At 47.1% G+C, this 24,024-nt stretch overlaps 1 protein-coding gene across 10 annotated transcripts in view; it reads right to left on the bottom strand.

Moving 5' to 3' along the window:
- Positions 1–24,024, bottom strand: part of Dgkg (diacylglycerol kinase, gamma) — a 193,493-nt gene that overhangs the window by 143,709 nt on the left and 25,760 nt on the right. For all 10 annotated transcript variants that reach the window (XM_087575570.1, XM_087575569.1, XM_087575573.1 and 7 more), the window contains 1 exon segment: positions 12,107–12,420. In XM_087575570.1, the coding sequence (XP_087431696.1) occupies positions 12,107–12,173 (67 nt within the window). In that variant the 5' untranslated portion in view covers positions 12,174–12,420.

The raw sequence follows: 24,024 nt of genomic DNA, 5'->3' as shown, positions 1-24,024 counted from the left end.
GCATCCTGCAGAGCCACAAGCAGAGGTGTCCTGTCTGTTCTCACAGATATCCTTCCCCTATTCCCTGCCTGCACTCGCACGCGTGCGCGTGCACGTGTGTGTGTACATGCATGTGCATGTACATGTATGTGCATGCGTGCATGCGTGTGTGCGCGTGTGTACATGTATGTGCATGTGTGTATGCATGTGCGCGTGTGTGTACATGTATGTGCATGCGTGCATGCGTGTGTGCGCGTGTGTACATGTATGTGTATGTGTGCATGCATGTGTGTGTGTGTGTGTGTGTGTGTGTGTGTGTGGTGGGTCAGAAGGGGGTGTCAGGTCCGCTGGAGCTGTAGTTACAGGTGCCATAAACCATTTGATGTGGATGCTGGGAACTGAATTTAGGTTCTTACCTTCTGCTCTAAACCTTGGGGCCAGCCCCTGGTGTTTCCAAAACACCCATGTGATCAGATCCCGACTGGATCTATGAGAGGATTCCCACTCTCACAGAACCCTCTTCCCTTGGGTTTGGCCCGTGGTGATCTGATGTAGCCCAGTTCTTTCACCATCCTCCCAGCTTTTTAGTCATATAAGGTATTTCCAGAATTTCCCCAGCATTCTGTACATTCTCCCATGGCATTTTTCTCTGCTTTTCATATTCTCTCAGTCTTTAGTGTCTTGTCTAAGTCAGCTTCTAGTTAAACCTTCCTTTGGGGCAGTTATTCTGACCCCTGGCTCCTGCATGGCTGGCACACAGCTCTGTTACGGCATCATCATATGGCCGTCTATTATTTATTACCCTGTCTTTCTTGATGACCCTTTCCTAAATTGTGTATTTTAGGAATAAAAATGGACTTGTTGAATTTATTTACATTTATTCTGCCTGGCTCCTTTTGACCCCTTTCCGTCCCTCAATGATTTGGGGGCCAGAGAAGTTTGTTTTTCCTTTCCCCAAGTTAAAAAGAGAAGAAAATTGGTGTAGGGAAAAGCTCAGTTCATGGAGTGCTTGCTGTCCTCAGGGGCTTAGGTGTGACCCTGAGAACGTGGATACACTTATAGAGCAACATCCGAAGGTGACCTCTGGTCACCTACATGAACACACATACACACACAAATATGTGCATCCCATTCCCCCAAAGCACATGAAGGGTGTTATGCTAGACTTGAGTGCAGCAAAAAGGAGTTTCTGGGGGCCATGAGGGAGCCTCTGGAACAACTGAGGATGTCTGGGGTACTGTAATAGCTACTTGGTCTTTCCATATCAAACCATATATACTGGGTCTATATCTGACACAGGACACATTCTAAGCATGTACACGAATGTGCAAACATCTGAGTGGGATCTATTAATTTTTTCTGAGACTCGGTCTGAAGTAGCCCAGGCTTGCTTCTCTAGGCTTGCTTCTAACTCAGTATGTAGCCACAGATGACTTGAATTCCACCATCCCCGTGCTGGGCTTACAGGACTGTACCACGATCTTGCCTTCTGAGTAAAAGTTCAGAGCATTAAAAACCTTGTTAGCATTCAGGAATGGGAGGTAGGGCAGTCACGAATCAAGCTAGCTTTGGCCGCATAGTGAGTTTGACCCGGTCTGGAGTATGTAAGACATTGTCTCAAAATACTCATCAAACCAAACCAAACCAAACCAAACCAAACCAAACCAAACCAAACCAAACCCTGAGCTGAGTGTGGTAGTTTACACCTGTAATTTCAGGACCTGAGAGACTGAGGCGGGGCTGGGGATTTAGCTCAGTGGTTAGAGTGCTTACCTAGGAAGCGCAAGGCCCTGGGTTCGGTCCCCAGCTCCGGGAAAAAAAAAAAAAAAAAAAAAAAAAAAAAAAAAAAAAAAAAGAGCCAAAAGAATCCAGACTCTCAGGCAAACTTGGGCTACATTCAGAGACCATATATCAGACAGACAGACAGACAGACTGACTCCCACACTTTTCAAAACAACAGCAAAGCACATAAAGACCCACCAACCCCACACCTCTAAAAAAAAAGAAAAAAAAAGGTGGGGGGCATTTCATTAACTGCATTCAGTGGGAAGCCCTGGGGGGCAAGGTTCTGCCCCTGGTGCTGAAACACTGCACTGAGGAGAGGTGGTTTCTTCCAGCTTTGTGATCCTGACCACTCTGTTCCCTTTTCCTTAATTTTTATTTTCCATCTTGATAGAGAGAATTGAGTTATTCACCCTGACACAAAAAATTAACCTCAATTATGTCTTACAATTAGCCTGCCTGATTCGATATTCTATGGGTGCTCGGTCATATTTCTGACAGGGAGACGTTTCCTCTGCGAGTTGAGTCTCTGGCCTTGCACTTCCCCCTTGCTGCTTCCCATAGGCGACATTTGCTCAGAAAGGGAAATGGACATCTAGGCATTCGGGAGGCATGGCGACTAAAAAATTGCACTATCTATAGAAAATAATGCAGAAGGGGCTGGTGAGACAGCTCAGCACAGAGCACTGTCCACATACGGGCAAAATGCTTGTACGCATGAAACGAAAACAAATCTTTAAAAGGATTCAGAAGCTACAGGAAGAATCACTGGTCGCTGCCTCGCAGGAATTTTGTAAGAACCGGGGATAAAAGGGATCAATAATTGTCATGAAAACGCACCAAGCGTGCATGTGTGGTTTGATGCAGCAGACCGTGAAAGAAATCAGTGTTTCTATGACCTGTGCTTCCCCTGCCCCCAGGAATTGTGGGTAATTAAAAGCTTCTTCAGGCTTCATTATTAACTCCTATTTAAACATCCGAGTGAAGGATCCTACACGGGCTGGGCTGTTCTCTGTGGTTTTGCTGACTGGAAGTCTATCAAGCAGCAGTTATAATCACTGCAGGATTGAGGCATTTTGAAATGCTTCACGAGAACGCTGCTGGGGCCTAAAAATGGAAATTTCTTTCTGAAACTCAAAACAGATGTTGAAAAGCTAATAGCTCAGTCAGATCGAGGCAGCAGATGCCAACACTTTGGGCCGCTTCCATTCAGTTCAGAGAGCGACTGCGGACTCATCCTGAGGTCTCAAGGCACTGGAAAGGGGCTGGTGAAGGAAGGGTTAAGTAGTGTGGTGGTGTGAACTGTCCTCTCCTTGAGGACGTTGACCTGTGGCCTCTCACAAACCCTCTTCTGGGAGTTTCATATAAATAACTGGGATGCTTCCTTCAGTTCTACAAACGACAAAGTTAAAAATTCATAAAATCGCATGGCTTTCCCAAGAGCAAGCATTTTTAAGGATATGTTTGACTCGAGCATCTGCGTCCTTTCTCTTCTGCATTAATCATTATTGCTTAGCAAACATTTGCTAGCACAAGGTCAAGTGTGACTGTTGTGGCACAAGGCTGGCACCAAATGAACAAGAAATAAAGTCAAACGTCAAACAGACCGAGGTTCAGGTGGGGCTGGTTCAGCGCTACCCTGGCATCTGAAGCACCTGAGAAAGATTTTGTTTGCGTTTCTTTTCTCTTCTTTCTTTCTTTCTTTCTTTCTTTCTTTCTTTCTTTCTTTCTTTCTCTCTTTCTTTCTTTCTTTCTTTTTTTTTTTTCTGCATTACAGTCCTGGCTGTCTTGGAACTCATTTTGCAGAGGCAAGGATCCGCCTGCCTCTGCCTCCAAAGTACTGGGATCAAAGGCACACACTGCCTCTCCTGGCCTGAGTGAAATTTTAAAGGCAGATATGATGTTGAAGGACTCTTCCCAGAAGAGCCAAGATGACAGCATGAGCCAAGATGAAGGGCTTTCCTAAACACCTAGAAAAAGTTACAGTCATGGAGTACATTGGGGCCAGGTCTATGGGGTTCTTGAATGCCAATGGAAGCTCACTGGTTCAAAATCGTTACAGACGTTCTGAACGGTGGTGAGCACTAGCCAGGACTCTGTTTTCCAAAGCCCACTCTTGAATCCGAAGGGAGGAGAGCTGAGAAGTGGGCCAGAGCTCAGCCATCACCCCTCCACCCCCACCTCACAACCCCGCCCAGGCATGTTTTCATTGTCACACAGGCAGTGTGACTTTAGGGAAAGTCTGCATTTTATGATCTGATTTAGTGGCTTGTTTTCAACTCAGCTAAAGTGCCCAGATTGGAAACCATGTGAATCTGAGAAGTAGACACCCTACTGGGAATCAAGGGTTAACTTCAATAGAATCCATACTCTTTGATATCATTCCCATGTTAAAAAATTCCCAAGTTCAACGTAGCAGAAATATTTTGACCCTGAAGTGTTATGGTTCTATTTCCAAAACCTGCTGTGTACTTAAATGTGATGTGTACCTACACATATACATACATACATGCATACATACTTATTTACTTATCAAATTTCACCTTTAACAAGATCTTGTGTTTTTCTTTTTTTCGGAGCTGGGGACTGAACCCAGGGCCTTGCGCTTGCTAGGCAAGCACTCTACTGCTGAGCTAAATCCCCAACCCCCTTTAACAAGATCTTAAAAAGGAAAACAAAGCCAGATATGGTGGCACACAACTTTAGTCCCCGGACTCAAGAGACAGAGGCAGGCAGATCTAGAGAGCGAGGTCCAGGACAGCCAGGGCTACACAAAGAAACCCCATCTTGAAAAAAATCATCACCAAAAAAATGAGAAAGCCATCTAAGACACTTGATCAATAGCCTAAGATTAAATGACAATAAACTTCTCGAATCCAAACTATATATAACTAATTCCCCCCGCACCCCAACCTTCTTTCTCACAAATGATTTCACTTTGACCTATGAGGGAGTTGTCTTGATAGCTTTCTACTGTTGTCATAAAGACCATGACCAAAAGCAACTTGGAGAGGAAAGGGTTCATTCATTATTTGGTTTACGTATCCTGATCAGCCACACCTTATCATTAAAGAAAGTCAGGGCTAGAACTCAAACCAGGAATTCTGGAGGCAGGAACTGAAGCTGTAGGGCTTGAGGGGTGCTGTTTCCTGGCTTGCTCCTCGCGGCTTGCTTAGTTTGCTTTCTTATAGAACCCAGGACCACGGGTCCAGGGATGCTGGGTCCTCTTACATCAATCATTAATCAAGTCTCTATCTGAGATAGAGACACAGATAGAGACACTTTTCTCAGTTGAGGTTCCTGCTTTTGCAGATGACCCTAGCTTGTGTCAAGTTGACATAAAATTAGCTAGGACACAGCTTTTATAGTCCCACTGCAACACTTCTTGGAAAGACAGACAACCCAATTCTCGAATGTAGAGGAACATCACTTTCTCTTGAGGTCCTCTGACACTTTCTGGCCATTTCTTCTCAGGAGGTTTCTCTTTCCTTGAGGAAGGAGTGGTTACAGTGAGAGAATTCCTTGAAACAACCCTCGTCTTATTTCGGGCATTATTGTGGGCCTAGGAGTGTAACCTCAGCAGAGACCTCCCTTGCCAAACCCTGTGTCATAGTGTTAGAGGATATGAAGTTGCATTTCTAAATATAGTAAATAGAGCCATGTCTACCACTCTGGCAACAATTCCCATTGGTTGTGGGTTGGTCAGTAGATGTTGGCTGTGTTAGTCACTGTTACAGTTTCTGATGTAACAATTATTCCTATGGTAGAGAAGGGGAAACAGGAGTTTGTTAAACTTGAGTGATTCTGTCAAGGGCACACACAGCATGAGTGTGTTCCTCTTCTTTTCTTCTGTTTAACTTATCTGAGTGATTATGTCCTGGCTGTCAGCTTCACCCAGTAGATGAATGTCAGGAGCTATGGCCCTTTAAAATTCGAGGACCGTGGCTTTGAAATGTGGATGCCTGTTAGAGTCAACTGGGCAACTCCTGTATGTACCAAAACCTGGTCTCATGATCTGTTAGTCCATTGGGATGCTCAGCAAATAATATATTGGAAAGCTTCCCAATCGGTTAAAATGTAAGCCATGTGAGGGCCATTGTTCTGCCTCCTGGCCATGTTCTTCTCTTGTTGGATAATTATTGAAAATAAAAGCTCACAACTGTGGCAAGTCTGAAGTTGCTCTGTATGCAGCAGACAACTTCCATTGTTTAAGGAGCCAGTACCATAGAACTCCACCCAGCAAGTCAAATTATTCAGCAGCTATGAACTTAGACTGCCTGGGCCATGGGCAGACAGATCCACTCCAGCGCAGGTGTGTAGATGTTACAACTGCTTTAAGAAAAATTTCAAACCATGACTATCTCTTAGGTTTTGTGAGCCAGGAAACCTGGGACCTAAACTAAACATCTATTCCTGGCATTTAAGAAAAGTTAAAGACTATTTAAAAGAAAAGAAATAGCCTCTGTTCCCGGAGAATTGGCCATGTAGCTGTGGGGCAGGGATGGTCTGTGAGAGCAAGCTGACCAACCAGAACCTTGTGTTGACAGCAGAAAATCAACCTCGCTACCTGGACCAGACCCTGAAGTTTATAGGCTGTCTTCTGGCTGTGAACACTAAGGTTACGCCTGGAATTGACCATAAGTCAACATTTCAAAGGCGAATCTGAAAACCCATGTACAGAAGTGAAATTCAAAGGTGCCAAACTCTCCATTCCTCAAGGTTTCCTAGCAGTTTCTTGAATTGTAGTGAGCAGAGGAATTGCCTGGGATCTGGGGGGAAGTTGAGGTTCTCACTCTATAGATCTGGACCAAGGTCCACGATGACACCAGTTACCAACATGTTGGATGCCCTCACTTTGGGTGAACCAACCTCCAGGAATGCCCAGTTGATGGGCTAACAGTTCAGGCTCACCCCTCACAACTCAGAAAAGGCCATGAGGTGGAGGCCAGGAGGATATATTTTAAATACCGAAAATGACTGTAGGTAATTCCTGATTGAGGAGTGGTGGAATAGGGGACACCAAGAGAAGGCTGGGAGGTACAAATAATCCTTGCAATTCTTCCGAGAAGCCAAGAACAACCAAAGCAGGGCTTTCTGCAGGGGTTGGAAGAGGGAAGATGTTACCATAGTAATTCCAGTGCCAGGAGCCCGTGTAGTCACTTCAGTAAGGAGGAATCAGACCACAGAGCAGGATGGGAGAGATGTGGGGAAGCCTGGTGGCAGCCACTGACTCACTTTTCCACACGCATTCTCTCTACTGTGCCTCCTTATCCATTCGCAATTTGTTCCCAGCATGCAGCCCATAGCCCAGAAGAAAGCAGAGGTCCCATAAAGGCTTACTGAAGGAATGATAACTAGAAAAGAGATCAGTAGGAGAGGCCATGCCTGTCCCGTGTGTCCTATATGCGGGGAGGGGGTAGATGATAAACCAGTGCTTCTCAACCTTGGTTGCACACTAAATCATATGGAAGACTTTAGAAAATACCAATGACTGAGTCCCACATGTACAGATTGTGATTAAGTAGCCTTTAGCCTAGGCAGAGACCCGGCAATATTCAGGGCCTTCCTCAAGATTTGGATGCGCAGCCAAGACAGAGGCTGGCTGAAGCAGTTCAGGTCTAACACTTCCAGAGCCTGTGGAAGTGATGGCTCAGTCACAGAGCAGCACAGAACACAAGAGTTAGAGAGTTTACAGAGAAGCACAGAGAATTTTAACTGCTGAGAGAAAACTGTTGGAGGATGCCAAGCTTCCTGTTTGCATTATGACTGGTCTGAACGATCGACGTAACTCACTCTTGTGTTTGCACTGCTAACAACATTCCCACTTTTTCTCTAAGTAGCTTGGACTCACAGACAAGGGAAGGTGGAGAGATGGAGCAGTCAACCTCTATCTACCTTCTTGCAACCCAAAGTGTGGTCCCCGGACCGTCAGCATCATCTGCAAGCTTGTGAGGAACGCAGGTGTGGTGCGACACCAGCCTGCTGGGTCAGAATCTGCATTTGAACAACTGTCTAGATTTAAGAGCTACTAAACTCTTAGCACCATTATTCCAAAGACATTCCTCCATAGCCTCACATTTTCTGAGACTGTGTAGGCAGATTCCTAATCATCACAGAGGAAAAAGAGGCCAGCTGAGCTCAAAGAGATGTGGATGAGAAGACATCCGGCTCCTCCCTTCTAAGTCGGAAGCAAGTGGACTCTACCCTCTACAGGGCCAGACTGTGTGAGCATTTGATGATGTCACGCCCCCCGCCCCCGTGGCTAGCATTACTAACATTGGGGTATCCCTGATGCTTACTTAGATCCCACACTGTTCTATAACTCAAGCCTGCACAGGTTCTCTGACTCCACAAGCAACGCTGAAAGGTTTCGGACTGTATCTGCTTGAAGTTAAACACTTCGTTTCCACCTAATTCTAACAAAACTCAATTCCTAAGAACACAACACATTGGTTCACTGTTTTCAATTTAATTCATATCAAATTTTCTCTAATTTAATTCATATCAATCTCTATCTATCTATCTATCTATCTATCTATCTATCTATCTATCATCCATCCATTTATGTATTGGATTGATTATCTCTAGTAGACACCTAATTTCTTGAAGTCAGGCTGAAACAGAAGGAACTTGCCTTCCGTTTATTGGCTTGTTTGCGACATCAAGACAGAGCTATGCAGAGTTCAGGCTGGCCTGAACTCAGCTATGTCACCAAGACTGGCGTTCATCTTGCCATCTTCCTGTAGCCACTTCCTGAGAGTCAGGGCTACAGTTGGCTTTTATTTTGTAATAAAAATTTCTTAACAGCACAGTAGCTTCTTGATAAAAGCCCTTTACAGTTGCCTCACAGCAAACGTACTCTCCAGCACAGATGTGTGTCCCTGTGGGGTTGACTTCATGCTTCCAGGAACGGCTTTCAGATGGCGTCTCCTACCAGAAGGCCTCCGGAGAAGGTGTGAGTTTACGTAACACAAGTGGAGAACACCTCTTCCCTAGCCCCACCCATGAAAGAGCTCAGTTCCTGGGCTGTGTCCTTCATCATTCTGCTATTGTAAGGCTCCTGTTTATGTGGGTATGAGGGAGTGGTTGCTATGGCAATACGATCTGACTGAACAACAGAATACATCTAAAACTGGTGAAGTGACTTTTTCAAGGTTTTCTCTAAGGATTAATCATTTTTCTAAGAATTTCATCTTTTTCCCCCTTTCCTGTTACAACATGATCAGAACACCCATCCAGCGTCCCCACACATCCTAGATGTTTGTTTGTTTGTTTGTTTGTTTTGAGACAAGGTTTCTCTGGGTAGCTCTGGCTGTCCCGGAACTCACTTTGTAGACCAGGCTGGCTTCTAACTCACAGAAATCCCCTGCCTCTGCCTCCTGATTGCTGGAATTAAAGGCATGCACCACCACCACCCGGCTTCCTGGGCTCTTTTTTAACCTGGTTGTTTTTCTCGCTCTTCTGTCTTGTGACTCTTTTTCCGTCTGGAATCCCTAGCTGATGGCAGACCCTAAACTTCTGTCTTCTTCTCTCTCCTAACTCTAATCTCTAAAGAGCTTTTATTCCTTCATTCCCGCCTCCCCAGCTGCTGTTACTACAGATTCCCAAGGCAGAGCTGCAGCCTAACCCGAGCTCCCACTCGTACCTCTATGCACCGCACATCTCTCAGAAGCATCTTGACAAGGGGTCCTGGCTGGCCTTCTAGTTCTTTTCTCCAACTCCTCCCACATTCTACAAGGCTCCCAGCCCATGTCTGAGTGGAAGAATTACACAAAAGCATCCCTGCAGGGCGGGGCTGAGCCTTGCAAGACCAGTTCCGGTCTTCTTAAGACCCACCGCACGAAGATGTGATGGTTTGAGTCCCATGTCTTACTAGGTGAGGACAGGAGCTGCCTCTTCCTCTTTGTTGGATGTGTAAGTGGGTGGGCCATTGCCACCTTTCTCCTCAGCATCCCCAACTGTTCCCACCAACCCTGGGATCTCCTGTTTGCCCCACTCAGAGCTCAGTCTCTGAGGTGCCCCCATCGCTCTACATGTGTGGATAGATAGCATTTCCATCACAGCTTCCTTCAAACCAGCTTTAATTCTCCCCTCTAATCTTATTCCTCACCTGAGGCTAGATTTCATCCCCACCACTGACTGACTGACTCCTGGCCTAGCGGCTACCTGATGCAAGCCACTCTATAGACAGCCTCCAGACTCAAGACTCTGTAGCACCCCAACTTGCTCTATGGCCCACACATTGACACGAAAGGCTTGATGGTAGCCCATCCCTACATCCTGCTTCATCCTTCTGCTCCTCCCAGCCAGTCCACACCTCTGCCTACCTCTCCACTCGCCTCATCGCTCTGGACCCTCTGGGCCTTACTCAGAGGTCACTCAAGTAGATCCTCTCCTGTGCCTTCAGTTTGGCCCCTGCTCACACTCGAAAAGCCCATGCCTTAGTGTCTTAACATGGGACCTGATGTAGGGTGACATAGCCCTAAGCAGTTAAGATGAGGTCATGCTGGAGTGGATGTATCCAATTCCCTATGCTGTATCCTTATAAAAGGGGGAAATTGGGAGAGAGAGAGAGAGAGAGAGAGAGGGGGGGGGGGAGAGGGAGAGGGAGAGGGAGAGGGAGAGAGAGAGAGAGAGAGAGAGAGAGAGAGAGAGAGAGAGAGAGAGAATACCATGGGAGGAGACTAGGAAGAACATGGTTGTCAATAAGCCATGGGCACAGCCCAGGAGAGGCCATTCCTTTAATCCCACAAAAGAACCAACTTGCCAATGCCTTAATTTTGGACTCAGGGCCTCCACAGCTTAGAGAGAATCAGTTTCTGTTGTTCAGTCACCCACTCTGTGGTACAACTGTCTACCATTCCGATTTCTTCTTGTAGCTCCCTGTGCCTTTATATGCACTGCAAGCCATCGTCGGTACCAGAGCACTTTGAGCTTCCACTGTCTCTGAGCTACGTTCTGCTTGTCTCTCGAGTACAGATGTGACCCCTGAACAGGATTCTTCACCACATGGGACAGTCCTTACCTGTTTGATTCTTTTCTCCTCTTGGAGAGCAGATTTAGTTAAACTGAATTTACCCTTGTTCCCAGTCAGCACTGCATAGTTTCTGTAAAGCTATGGACGTTAGAGAAGAGCAGGGACCCCATAATACCAGCACCCAAACTGACCACTACGGGGTTCATCTTGGGGATACATGGACTAACAGGTCAGTAGGCTTGAATAAGAATGTGAGGTGTGCCTACTTTTTGTGGGTATGTCCATGTGTGTGTCCCTGTCCATGTGTGTGTGCATGTGCGTGCATGTGTGTCCCTGTATGTGTGTGTGTGTGTGTGTGTGTGTGTGTAGATCATATGCCTTCTTCAGTCACTCCCTATATTTGTTTTCTTTTACATCTGAGTCTGTCACTGAACCTGGAGCTTGCTGATTTGTCTACACTGATTGGCCAGCAGGTTCCAGAATCTTCCTTTCTCTCTCTTTCCAGTGCTGGAATGACAGGCACCTGCCCCAGCACCTGAATTTCCTCTCCTTTCTTTTTCTCAAGATGCTAGGGATCCAAAGTCCTCTTGCTGGGCAGCCAGCAACACCTGACAGACTAAGTCATCCCCCAGCCCCTGCTCCACTCCTCTCTACAAACCGGGATGTGGTGCTTAGGGTCTGTAAGAGTCGTGACATCACAGAGACAAGAGGCAGAGGGAAGACTTGGCGTGGGTCCCTGACTTATGCAGATGAGGCTCTGCCTCAGCCAAGCACATCCTATCACCACTCAGGGTGTCTGTGGGAGTCACATCTCACGCTCCTAGTAGTGAATAATGTCACTTGATGCTGACAGCGTGTCTGGGCACAACAGAAAGGAAACTAAGAGCCCAGGCCTTCTCAGGACAAAATCCGAAAGGAGGCATAAGCTAAGAGTCCAGTTCTGATTTCAAAACACACGAGCGGGTTGAAGTCGGTGGTGGTGGAACATGTTCAGCACGCACCTGTTGTAAAGTTATGTTTAAAGGAGCAACCAGCTGAAAATACGCTCAGGATATGGTCAGGTGTGAATACAGGCCTGGGAAGAAGGGCAGAATTCAGCCAAACACACCGTGGGTGCTGAAGCGCTCGCTGAGCCCACCAGTGCTTCTATAATAAGCCTTTCCTCTCCAGTGTGTACTCCCACAATTCTGTGCTGAGCACAGGAGTGACTGCATCGTTATATAGATGCAAACACTAATTCCGTGTTTATAAAGCAAGCATATCCATCAGGCCTCCCTCTCCATGGCTTGCCGATAGCTCCGCCCTCCAGGAATCAAGTCCCTAGCAGAGACGAAACCCTCCCTTGTGTCTGTGAATGCCCGCACTTACATTCAGAGTATTTCTGAAGTTGATCAAATTCTTCTGATGAGAGACAGACCCATTGCCCGTCACTCATCTTTCAGCCGAGTGTGATCGCTTCAAGACCCACGGATGGAGTTCCGGTCACCAGCAAGAAGCCGAGGCCCGGCTCAGGGCCTGGCTCATTACAGATGTGCAGTGAGTGATGCCTTTGGGACTTGTAGGGCACTTGAGGGTGGATGACAGCTGTGGACTCCTCTCGGCAGCTAGTGAAAGACTTGTGCTACTCCTCAGGTAACATGTTCCTGCTGTAGTCCAGGCCAATCCCAAAACGCTGTCAATTCCTAAGGGAAAGCGTAAAAGCCATTGTAAATGAGTTGCCAGGAAAAAAAAAGAGAGAGAATCCCAACATGGTCTCTGCTGAAAGACAGCAATGATTCTGTGGTTTTTTTGTTTTTTGTTTTTGTTTTTTAGATTTTATTTATTTACTTTATGTATATAAGTACACTGTAGCTGTCTTCAGACACACCAGAAGAGGGCATCAGATTTCATTACAGATGGTTGTGAGCCACCATGTGGTTGCTGGGAATTGAACTCAGGACCTCTGGAAGAACAGTCAGTGCTCTTAACCACTGAGCCATCTTTCCAATCCGATTCTGTGTTCTTAATGGTGCTGTCTACCTTCAGAGAGGTCTGAGGAGGGCCCAGAAGCCAGCACATGACAGCCCTGCTCCACTGTCCGGCTGCATGTCAGACTGGCCTATGTGACAGGATAGCCATACTACTCACACTGGGGAAGCTGAAATGTCTTTCACAAATGGTGGTGTTAGGTTCCCAGAGGCAACGATGAAAAGACCCCTGGCTGCTAGATGTCCCTAGAATCCTACTGGAACAGGAAGCCACTCAGCTGATTTGAAAGGGGAGCCTCCTCTCCCTCGTCGATGCCCAGATCCTATCACAAGGCTTCTAACTTTGAGCTGTGGGCTGCTGTGGACGTTCAGGTCAGCCCCTGGCTGGAGGCCTCTAGTTCGAGAACAGTTCTCAGAGCCACTAAGAGGCTTTTGGGGGAGGGTCTGTGAGCCTCGGGGTGCAGGTGCTAGGGCAAAGGAAGGTGGGTGGGCGAGGAGACCAGGGTCTTTCCCTCAGCTTTGCGAGTTATATAAAATGAGCATAGCGGGCCAGGGCCAGCATTTAGAGAACGAAACAGATCAGTAATGTTCAAAGTAGAAGCACCTTCACGGTAGCAAGCTGTGTTTCACGAGATTTTCCTTTACCATATACCTACCTGTGCACACTGCATACATTTACATATTGTTATTCTGGGTCGAAGATAGAACAAGTTGGTAAACCTTTGGCATTAGGAAGAGATGTAAAGAAACCATCTGCTGAGTTTTAATACAATAGAGTCTAAACTCCGGCGCTGACTTCAAGGCCATTCGAGGGGATTGGGGATGCAAGTGCACTGACAATGAGGTAAGGAGGTCCCAGAAGGGAGACACGTGTAGGATTGACTGTCTGCAGCAGTGTGTAGTCACGACTGGTGCAGGCCAGCCCGGTAGGATGGACTATATTAAAGCACTGAAATTCTAGCTCCATAAGAAAGGGCGGTGGTGTGAGGACAGTGATCTAGTCCCTGATGATCATTTACATGGCTAGGGAGTAGCATGTCTGCTTCTCTGGAAATATTACTAGTGATTCTCTTCTAAGAAGGCTGGGCATCCTCCTTAGCCTGCAGGCAGCCTGGATTCATTTTCCACATCTTCTTACAGTCACAAATTGCAAACCCACAGTCCTTCCCAGTCCTTCCTAGCTCTGTTCTCTTTCTATACAGCTTGGTTCCTGGCAGGAAGCCCTGGCCTTGAACTCTTATGTCTTCCTGAGTGCTCCTGCTCTGTCTTCGTCTTCTTCTGCCATCTCTGAACACTGATGCTTGTCCTTAGCCCACTTCCGGTCCTGTGGAAATTCATTCCTTCACAGCTTCTGTGAGTCCCTAACGCTGAGCCCTATCCTCAATCTGGATCTGAGAATTCAGACATCTTCACATCCTACACTTGGGTACGACCCTCTAATCACCCTCTGAGACTCCTATATGCCCCAAATTACCTTAGACCAGCACCCACCAGTATCCTCAGGCCTCTTCTCCTCTGTACTGCAGTCACCCAGAAGAGTCACTACTTGGGCCAAGGCTGAGGCCTAGTGGAAGATTTCCACTTCCCTCCTGTCTAACCCAGCAGCAGTCCTGAGCTGTGGTGTCCATCCCGTGCTCCCTTCTCTCTATCTCACAGTCCTCCCCCTGACCCAGGCCACTCCTCTCTTTCTGCTGGTCTCTCTGCATTGAATTTTGCTCTCTCTCTCCCCTAGTCTGTTCCTCCCCATGGCCAGCCACAACACATCTCTCCTGCTAATAAAATCCTTCAGTGTGTTCTATTGCCTACTCATGAACCTTGTTCTGTGACCTCTTTCTTTATGATCCAGTCCCTGATGATTATTTACTCAAAAGCAAGAATGTCTGTTGACATTGTCTTTTAACACACGCTAGGGGATCGAACAGTTACCTCTGCTTCTCTTAACGGACACTCATTTCACACCGTGTCATGTGTTTTAACGCATGGCCTAGTCTAGTCCTTACACGAGCATGTACGTTAAGAACTGTCGTGTTCATGCTACAATAGACTCAACATACCTCCGAAAATTCCCGTGGCCTGGTAAGAGTCTAGCATCCATATTGCACTAGCTCACTAAGTTCCATACTTACCTGTGTTAAAGGTTGTGTAAAACAAACGACCTGTTACTCTGTTAGCACAGGAAAGCATGGGGCATGGAATCATGTACAGTACATAATTCTCTGTCAGCAGATATCATTAATGATTGTGTTACTGCAGAGGCTGCTTAAGTAATTAGCTGTACTATTCAGCTTTGTGTATGTGTGTCTGCAATGTCTTTACAATGACAAAACCATCTAAGATCTGAGCTCTCAGAACGGTCCCCCATAACCAAGTGACAGGCAACCATGTTGCTGTCTCTATGGAATGGATGAGGAAAATGAAACCAGGTACTTAGTGAATAGGGTGAAGAGAAAAACGGGAACCACAGGCGACTGCTTGAGAATGCCTGTAGGAGCCGTTTGTGGTAGCGCACATGCCTAGAACCCCAGAATCCGAAGGCTAAGGCAGGAGGGTGAGCATGAGGCTAGGTCTGAGCTGTTTGTAGCAAGGCTCTGTCTCAAACAACACAAAACAGAAAACAAAGCAATGCCTCCACGGCTCGATTGCTCCACACACCTCAGAAGCACAGACTCCAAAGAGGGCTCAGGAACACAGAGCAGGTTAGAACAAAGCTCAGCGCAAACCAGAAGACAAGGAAGCCGGCTCCTGGTTCTGCCACTCACTGATTCTTTTTTAGACAATTTTCTCATTTCTTGAATTCTTTTTTTTTTCTTTTTGAAAATGAGTGTAACAGTGGGGAAGAAGAATGCATCTGGTGCTATGTTAGGTCAATACACAGATACCATCCCCTTCCACACACACACCATCCCCTTCCACACACACACACCATCCCCTTCCACACACACACCATCCCCTTCCACACACACACACACCATCCCCTTCTACACACACACACCATCCCCTTCTACACACACACCATCCCCTTCCACACACACACACCATCCCCTTCCACACACACACCATCCCCTTCTACACACACACACCATCCCCTTCTACACACACACCATCCCCTTCCACACACACACCATCCCCTTCCACACACACACACCATCCCCTTCCACACACACACACCATCCCCTTCCACACACACACCATCCCCTTCCACACACACACCATCCCCTTCCACACACACACCATCCCCTTCCACACACACACACCATCCCCTTCCACACACACACCGTCCCCTTCCACACACACACACCATCCCCTTCCACACACACACCATCCCCTTCCACATACACACACCATCCCCTTCCACACACACACCATCCCCTTCCACATACACACACCATCCCCTTCCACACACACACCATCCCCTTCCACATACACACACCATCCCCTTCTACACACACACCATCCCCTTCCACACACACACCATCCCCTTCCACACACACACACCATCCCCTTCTACACACACACACCATCCCCTTCCACATACACACACCATCCCCTTCTACACACACACACCATCCCCTTCCACACACACACCGTCCCCTTCCACACACACACCATCCCCTTCCACATACACACACCATCCCCTTCCACACACACCATCCCCTTCCACATACACACACCATTCCCTTCCACACATACACCATCCCCTCCCACACACACACACCATCCCCTTCCACACACACACACCATCCCCTTCCACACACACACACCATCCCCTTCCACACACACACCATCCCCTTCCACACACACACACCATCCCCTTCTACACACACACCATCCCCTTCCACATACACACACCATCCCCTTCCACACACACACCATCCCCTTCCACATACACACACCATCCCCTTCCACACACACACCATCCCCTCCCACACACACACACCATCCCCTTCCACACACACACCATCCCCTTCCACACACACACACCATCCCCTTCTACACACACACACACACCCCATCCCCTTCCACACACACACCATCCCCTTCCACATACACACACCATCCCCTTCCACACACATACCGTCCCCTTCCACACACACACCATCCCCTTCCACACACACACACCATCCCCTTCTACACACACACACACCAACCCCTTACACACACACACCGTCCCCTTCCACACACACACCGTCCCCTTCCACACACACACACCATCCCCTTCCACACACACACCGTCCCCTTCCACACACACACACCATCCCCTTCCACACACACACCGTCCCCTTCCACACACACACACCATCCCCTTCCACACACACACCATCCCCTTCCACATACACACACCATCCCCTTCCACACACACACCATCCCCTTCCACATACACACACCATCCCCTTCCACACACACACCATCCCCTTCCACACACACACCATCCCCTTCCAAACACACACACACCATCCCCTTCCACACACACACACCATCCCCTTCTACACACACACCATCCCCTTCCAAACACACACACACCATCCCCTTCCACACACACACCATCCCCTTCCAGTACGATGCCTGCCGATGCAGTGATATTCAATAAAAATGGCTGCTCTCAACACGCTCTATGAAAGGTAGGGAGTATGCTGGGGGCGCAGAGGATTGCATCGGGGTGGTGCGGGCAGGCTGGTGAGCTGACTCAGCTGCCATCCTGGCAATGCTGTAAGGAGAGATAACATTTGGTTGTCCTGGCTTCTACAGACACCCTGTGTGCATACACTCAATCAATAAGTCAACACGAATAAGTGTAAAAAAGTAAAGGACATTTAAACAGAGTTTCATAGCAAATAACAATGCCCCCAGAAGTCATAGGTTACTAAAGAAAATCCAGTGGCAGATGTGTGGGCCACTTCTTTCTTACGCAGTTCAGGTCTGGGAGGCCACAGAAGACCTCCCGTGCGTACCTCCCCACTTTCCTCTTGGGTAAAACCTACTGCCGAAGTCCCATACTTTGGTTGCAGGACATAAAGGAATCAACCTAGAACTGGGTGAGAAGCTTCTTTTCTGCTGCCTAGCTCCCATAGCATGAACAAGTGCAACGCAGGCCTCTATGGCTGCAAAAGCACGCACGCACTACATGAACACCATGCTAGGCCAGGTGAGCCCCACGACACAATACTGGCACAGCTCGTTTGGTGGGAAGTAACTGCTTCCAGATTGGATTCCAGGCCTGCTCCAGAAGAGAGAATTCATACCCAGTATTATAAATGTGGTCAACATCCCACAGCTGGGGGCTCAGGTCTTCTAGTGAGGAATCTTCTCCTACTGTTGCGTTAAATTAACATGCCGACCAGCCGCCTTCTAAACAGTTATGTTTATTCCGCAATTTATCATAAGCTGAAGGAACTACCATCAGGTCATGGCTGCTGGGGGAGGGAGAGTCATCTTCTTCACTGGTGTTTCTTCTGGCAAGTTGGCCTGGGTCTGGTAAATAACCCTCCACTGTGTTCATGCAAACGACTCTAATTAAACTCGGTGGTCATAAAGCAAGCCATGAAGGGAAGAGGGACTTGTTGGTATGTGGGGTCCCAAAGGGCACAGGGAGAGATGCAACAACGTAATGTAGGCGAAATGTATCGTGTAAATGTGTGAAATTGTCAATGAATAAATAAAAATGTAAAACTAAAGTTCACTTGTTGCAGATGCAGGAGTGGGGATGGAGTGGGGATCAGCTGACAGCCGCAGCCGGGAGGAGGTCTCTAGCGCCTCCGATTTCCGAACTTGATCTCATCGTGCCCCAGTTTATTGTAATCTTGTAACTACTCATCAACATTTTACACACTGGCTTCAGCACCCATGGATGAGTCTTGACTAGATGGTTATGATAATGGCTTTATAATTTAATCTTTCATTTTATATTAGTCAACAGTCTAGGTAGGAAGAGCTTATTTACATCAATGTATATGATATCTACACATATTATATATAGTATATAGTATATACTATACTATAGTATGTATTAGTATGAGTAAATATAACATATATAAACACATTTGTATAAGCAGTGAGTTATATATTAAGTACAAATGTATATTGAATTAGGAAATAAAAATTTTAATGATAGTTATAGGTACTCATTTCCCTCTGTGGGTTATAAACCACTGCTGTTTGGATTCTCAAATTGTCTCACATTTGAACAGTAGGAGTTCATCGCAAGCAGTCCCCGTTTTAAACATAACTGCATTCTTTGAGTACATCTTTAGTTTCTGGTGCCATAAACTTTTCTGGCTCATCTTGGTCTTGTCAGCCCTAGTTCTCCTTGGAGCCTTGATTCCTTTAAGTAGAAGATATTTGAAAGAAGGTTTGGACAGTGAGAACATTCATTAAGGTTTGTCATTGTTTCTCTGTTACAGCAAAGGCAGGGCTAAGAGATGCATGCATGACTGTCCATTTGTCTGTCTGTCCTGGTTAGGTTTCTCAAGTTAACTTGACAGGTTATCTGGGAAGGGACTGTCAGTTAAGAAAATGTCAGCGCAACCATCAAGAAGACAGGGAGAATAAAGCAAATAAATAAATTAATTAGAGAGAGAGAGAGAGGGAGAGAGGGAGGGAGGGAGAGCGAGAGAGAGGAGAGAGAGAGAGAATGCTAATTAGCCATTATACTTAGCCTCCACAGATTATTTTTTTGCCCATGTATTTATTTCACACCTAGAAGGGAAACATTTAAAAATGTCTGTTTCACCTCAAATGAATCTTTTATAGTTGTAGTTTAATATACATTATTGTCAATAAGTAAAGTATTAGGGAAAAAGAAAAGAAAACCTCACCACCAGCATGACCCGTGGGTCACCTCCTTGATTAAGAATTGATGTCGAAGGGCTCCGCCCACTGCAGGCTTGGCTGCCCCAGAGCGAATGGTCCTAGATGTGTAAGGAAGCAGGCTGAGCAGGCCCTGGGGAACAAGCCAGTGAGCAGCGCTCCCACCCTCCCACCGCCATGCATCTGCATCAGCTCCTGCTTCCAGGTGCCTGCCCTGACTTCCCTCAGTGATGGAGTGTGGTCTCAGAGTTGCCAGGTGAAGTAAACCCTTTCTCCCCCACATTGCTTTTGGTCATGGTGTTTCATCATAGCATTAGAAACCCTGACTGTGGGCTGGAGAGGTGGCTCAGAGGTTAGGAGCACTGACTGCTCTCCCAGAGGTGCGGAGTTCAAATCCCAGCAACCACACGGTGGCTCACAACCATCTCTAATGGGATCTGATACCCTCTTCTGTATCTGAAGACAGCGACAGTGTACTCACATGCATAAAATATATAAATAAATCTTTAAGGGAAAAAAAAAACCCTGACTAAGACAGAGATTGGAACCAGATTTATGGGGCGCCTCTGGGACAGATCTGACCATTTGTTTTTGGCAAGACTGTCAGAGGGGTTTGAAGCTTTGAGCTGGAAAAGCCACTGCATGCTCAGTGCTTAATGAGGGGGCTTGAGAGCTTGGAAGACAGGGATGTGGAAGGAGAGGCAGATGATGGAGGCCTGGCTTGTGAAGTTTCAGAGGGAAACAAGGCTGTTACAAGCTCATTCATTTGACTTTTTTTTTTTAAATCTTAGTTTAATCTAATTTTGTGCGTGTGGGTGTTTTGCCTGCGTGTCTGTGCACTGAATACATGGAGTGCCCAGGGAGTCCAGAAGAGGGTGTGGATTTCCGTGGAAGGGGAGTTATGAGCTGCTGGGTGGGTGCTGGGTCTTTTGCAAGAGGAAACAGTGTTCTGAACCTCCCCACCCTTCACCCTTCCTGCTACCTCAGCTAGGGCTGAAGAGTCCACAGTGACAAAGGAGAAATCAGCACCAGTGGGGGGGGGTGTGCCCTCTGCTTTAGTGGGAGAATCGATAACTGTCATCAAGAATCACCATGGCTAGGGAGAAACCGAAATCCTTGAGGCGAAACCTTCTGGGACTCTTCCCTCAGGATGAGCACAGAGACACTGTAGTGCAGGGTGGCCAAGGCTGCATCGCACACCGGCAGCCGAACTGAGTAATGTGTAAGAATGAGCCGGGCGGTACTGGTTTTGAAGGCAGGAAGTGGGCTGTGGAGAGCAGCTGAGGTTGGGCACTGGGTGGCAGGGCTGGAGTTCCTGAGGCCCAGTGAGAGCCTTGGGGAGGGTGTGGTCTCAATTGCAGGAAAGATCCCAAAAGAACGGAGATGCCAGTACCACAGAATGGCTGTCAAGGACAGCATCAGCTGTGGATTGGAGCTGGCTCGAACCTATGAGACAAGCGAGTGTCCTCTGGAGGAGGGCAAAGAGATGGTGGAGCTGGCCAGGCTCCTTGGAGCCCAGAGGATCATGAGTGGTTCTCAGGTGTCAAGCACTGAGCTTTCTTCAGGGATGGAATTTGGTTTAGTTTTGATTGCAACTGTGTCTGAGTTTGCCTCTCCTGGGATGAGAAGTGTGTAACTTATTTTTTATTTTGTAGGAGTCCACAAGTAAGAGACTTCGGATTTCTAGAGGGTTTTTTCTTTCATACTTTAAAGAAGCTGAACTTTGAAAGAGTCTAGGACATTTAATATTATTCTATGGTTTATAAGACGAATATTAATAGAAGACCTTGAGGGTTAGCAAGAAGGGAAAGGTGATGGTTGACTAGTAGCATTCTGGAGTGTGGCACTGGCAAGGGGTTAATTGCCTGGTTTATTCTGTTGTCAACTGGCATAAGCTAGAGTCATCTGGTAGGGGTGTGGGCAAGCCTGTGGGAGATTTTCTTGTATTTCCTAGGTAGCAGAAGGAAGCAGGGTGAGCAAGCCACGAGGAGAGAGCCAGTCAGCAGTGCTCCTCCATGGCCTGCCTTTTGATTCTTGTCCTGAGGTCCTGCCCTGACTGGATGGAGTGAGAGTTCCAAGATGAAACAAACCTCTTTTCCTCATCATTTCTGGTTGTGGTGCTTTATCCCAACAACAGAAGCTCTAATGCAAGATGCCATCTGTCTGCCTGCCTATCACTGGAGTTCACACTCAGGCCTCCAGCAACACTATCTGTCTGTCTGTCTGTCTTTCACTGGAGTTCACACTCAGGCCTCCAGCAACACTATCTGTCTGTCTGTCTGTCTTTCACTGAAGTTCACACTCAGGCCTCCAGCAACATTATTTGTCTGCCTGCCCATCACTGGAATTCCCACTCAGGCCTTCAGCAACACTATCTGTCTGTCTGTCTTTCACTGACGTTCACACTCAGGCCTCTAGCTCTGGTCCCACATGGTCCTTCCTTTTGCAGCTTTCTTTCATCCAAGATTTTAAGTCTTTTTCTCACAGAAGTTCTTTCCTTCATCTACAGTATACTAACTTGTAAGGCTCTAAAACACAGGGGCCTTCCTTGTGGAATTGCTAGGCCTCACCGCTGTGGGTTCGTGACTCGTCCAAGCTTCTTTTGTTTATCCAAACAGATCTCAAAAATACTCTTTCCAAAGTGGCTCTGAGAGAGTCTGCACCATTCCCATTACTTTCTGTTTGCCTGTTTTTTTCCATGGAATCTTCTTTGGGGTGGGGTTCCAAGGGCCAAACTGCATAGGGTGCACCCAGAGAAGCCTGGCACCTTGATTCTGTCTGCTGTTTCCTGCCCACCTCTTCCTCATCCAATTTCCACCCACCCTAAGAGTTTTTACTTTACTTTTTGGTTTTTGTTTTTGTGGGTTTAACTTTGCACAAGAGCAAGTGAGGAGAGCCTCATTTCCCCTTCTGACACGAAGGTTAGCCAGCACACCAGAGACTGTGGTCTGCCTGTTGTGTTCACATAACGGTGTATCCTATGAATCATCACTCCAAGTCTGTTTACAGAGAGCTTCCTCATTTAGGACCTACGTGACTGAAACGCATAGCCTTGCCTAAAATTCTTCGGAGGACTCTCTCAACCTCCAAGACAAAAGGGCCAGCTTTGGAGTTCCAGAAGGCCCAGGGACCCATGAGAGCAACTCCCTGGGATTTTCATATGTATGTTTCAGTCAAATCCACTTTCTGTTACTTCCTGCCAAGTGCCAGGTACACGATAGCACCGCCCAAACACAGGTTACCGGACTGACAGGTCAGGACTTTTCTCTGCTTTACTTGGAATGCCTTCCGTTACTTTCTTCCCGCAGCAAACCAGTACTCGTCTGTCCGGTCCCAGTTTAAAAGGTCACTTACCCCAGCTCCGAAAAAAAGAACCAAAAAAAAAAAAAAAAAAAAAAAAAAAAAAGGTCACTTAATGTCCAGAGGATTTCGAATCTTCCTCAGCAGTTTATCTGCCCTCCTAGCAGTGTTCCACGGAACAGGGGTTTTTGTTTTTTTATCGAAGATGGGCCTGGGTGGAGATGGGCGCCAAACATCCAGTTACCACCCAGGCTGTCTGCACACTGGCGCAGACATGCGCAGCGGATTATAAGGGTGCCAGAGGCTCACAGGTTCAGAAGTGTCCTGAAGGAGCCACCGCCCCTGTGTAAGGCGAGGGGAAGACATGTTTGTTGTAATAATAAGTGTTCGTGTTCTTGCTCTCTCGTTGCTCCGCTATGGCTGAGAACCTTGCCGCACTGTGGAAGGCACCTCCCTTGTTAGTGCTCCTTTCTGTTAGGAGAGCTTAGGGCCTGAGCCATTGCTTGACTCTCCCGTGGATCCCACGGAGTGCCGGCCCCCGGCCCCGCCCCGTGCCTTCGGCTCTTTGACAGACAACCAGAAGTTCATAATGGGCTGCGTATTCTCCACCAGCACTCGCTCCTCTTCCAGCACCGGCCCGATCATTGCTCGTCGAGGCTGCATTCTGTGTAAACAGTCTTGCTCGACAGAATAAAATTTCGTAGGGTTTTCTAAATAAAACTCAGATTGGGTATTGTCTGACTTGGATGGGAGCAATATTTTATTGTCATTGAAGCTCTCTGCCACTCTGGGCAATTGTTCCAGCTCCCTGGGCCTCGGTTTCCTTGTCTATAAAATGAAGGGGTGGAAATAATTGTTTCTAACGCGCATTTCTCGCTCCGTGGTTTTTGTATACTGGCTCAAACTCATTTGCTCTGTACAGATGTCAACATGGAATTTATAAGTTAAAAGGAGACAGCAGTTCAACGTGTATTGAATTGCACCCCAGGTCTCAGTATTCATCAGAATGAATCAGTCATACCCAATTACTCAGGAACAAACAGCCCTTCATCTCCCTTTCGCTCTCCAAAAACAAAAAACAAACAACAACAACAAAAAAAAAACCCAAACAACAAAACAAAACAAAACAAAACAAACATCAGTGAGTGAAGATGCCATAGCTTGGGGGAACCTTACTTATGAGCCCATTTTTATGATAGAAAAATGACTAGAGAG

Source organism: Rattus norvegicus, chromosome 11 (assembly GCF_021556685.1).
Source record: "Rattus norvegicus strain SHRSP/BbbUtx chromosome 11, alternate assembly SHRSP_T2T, whole genome shotgun sequence".
Classification (NCBI taxonomy): Eukaryota; Metazoa; Chordata; class Mammalia; order Rodentia; family Muridae; genus Rattus; species Rattus norvegicus.
This window is presented reverse-complemented; position numbering and strand designations above follow the sequence as displayed.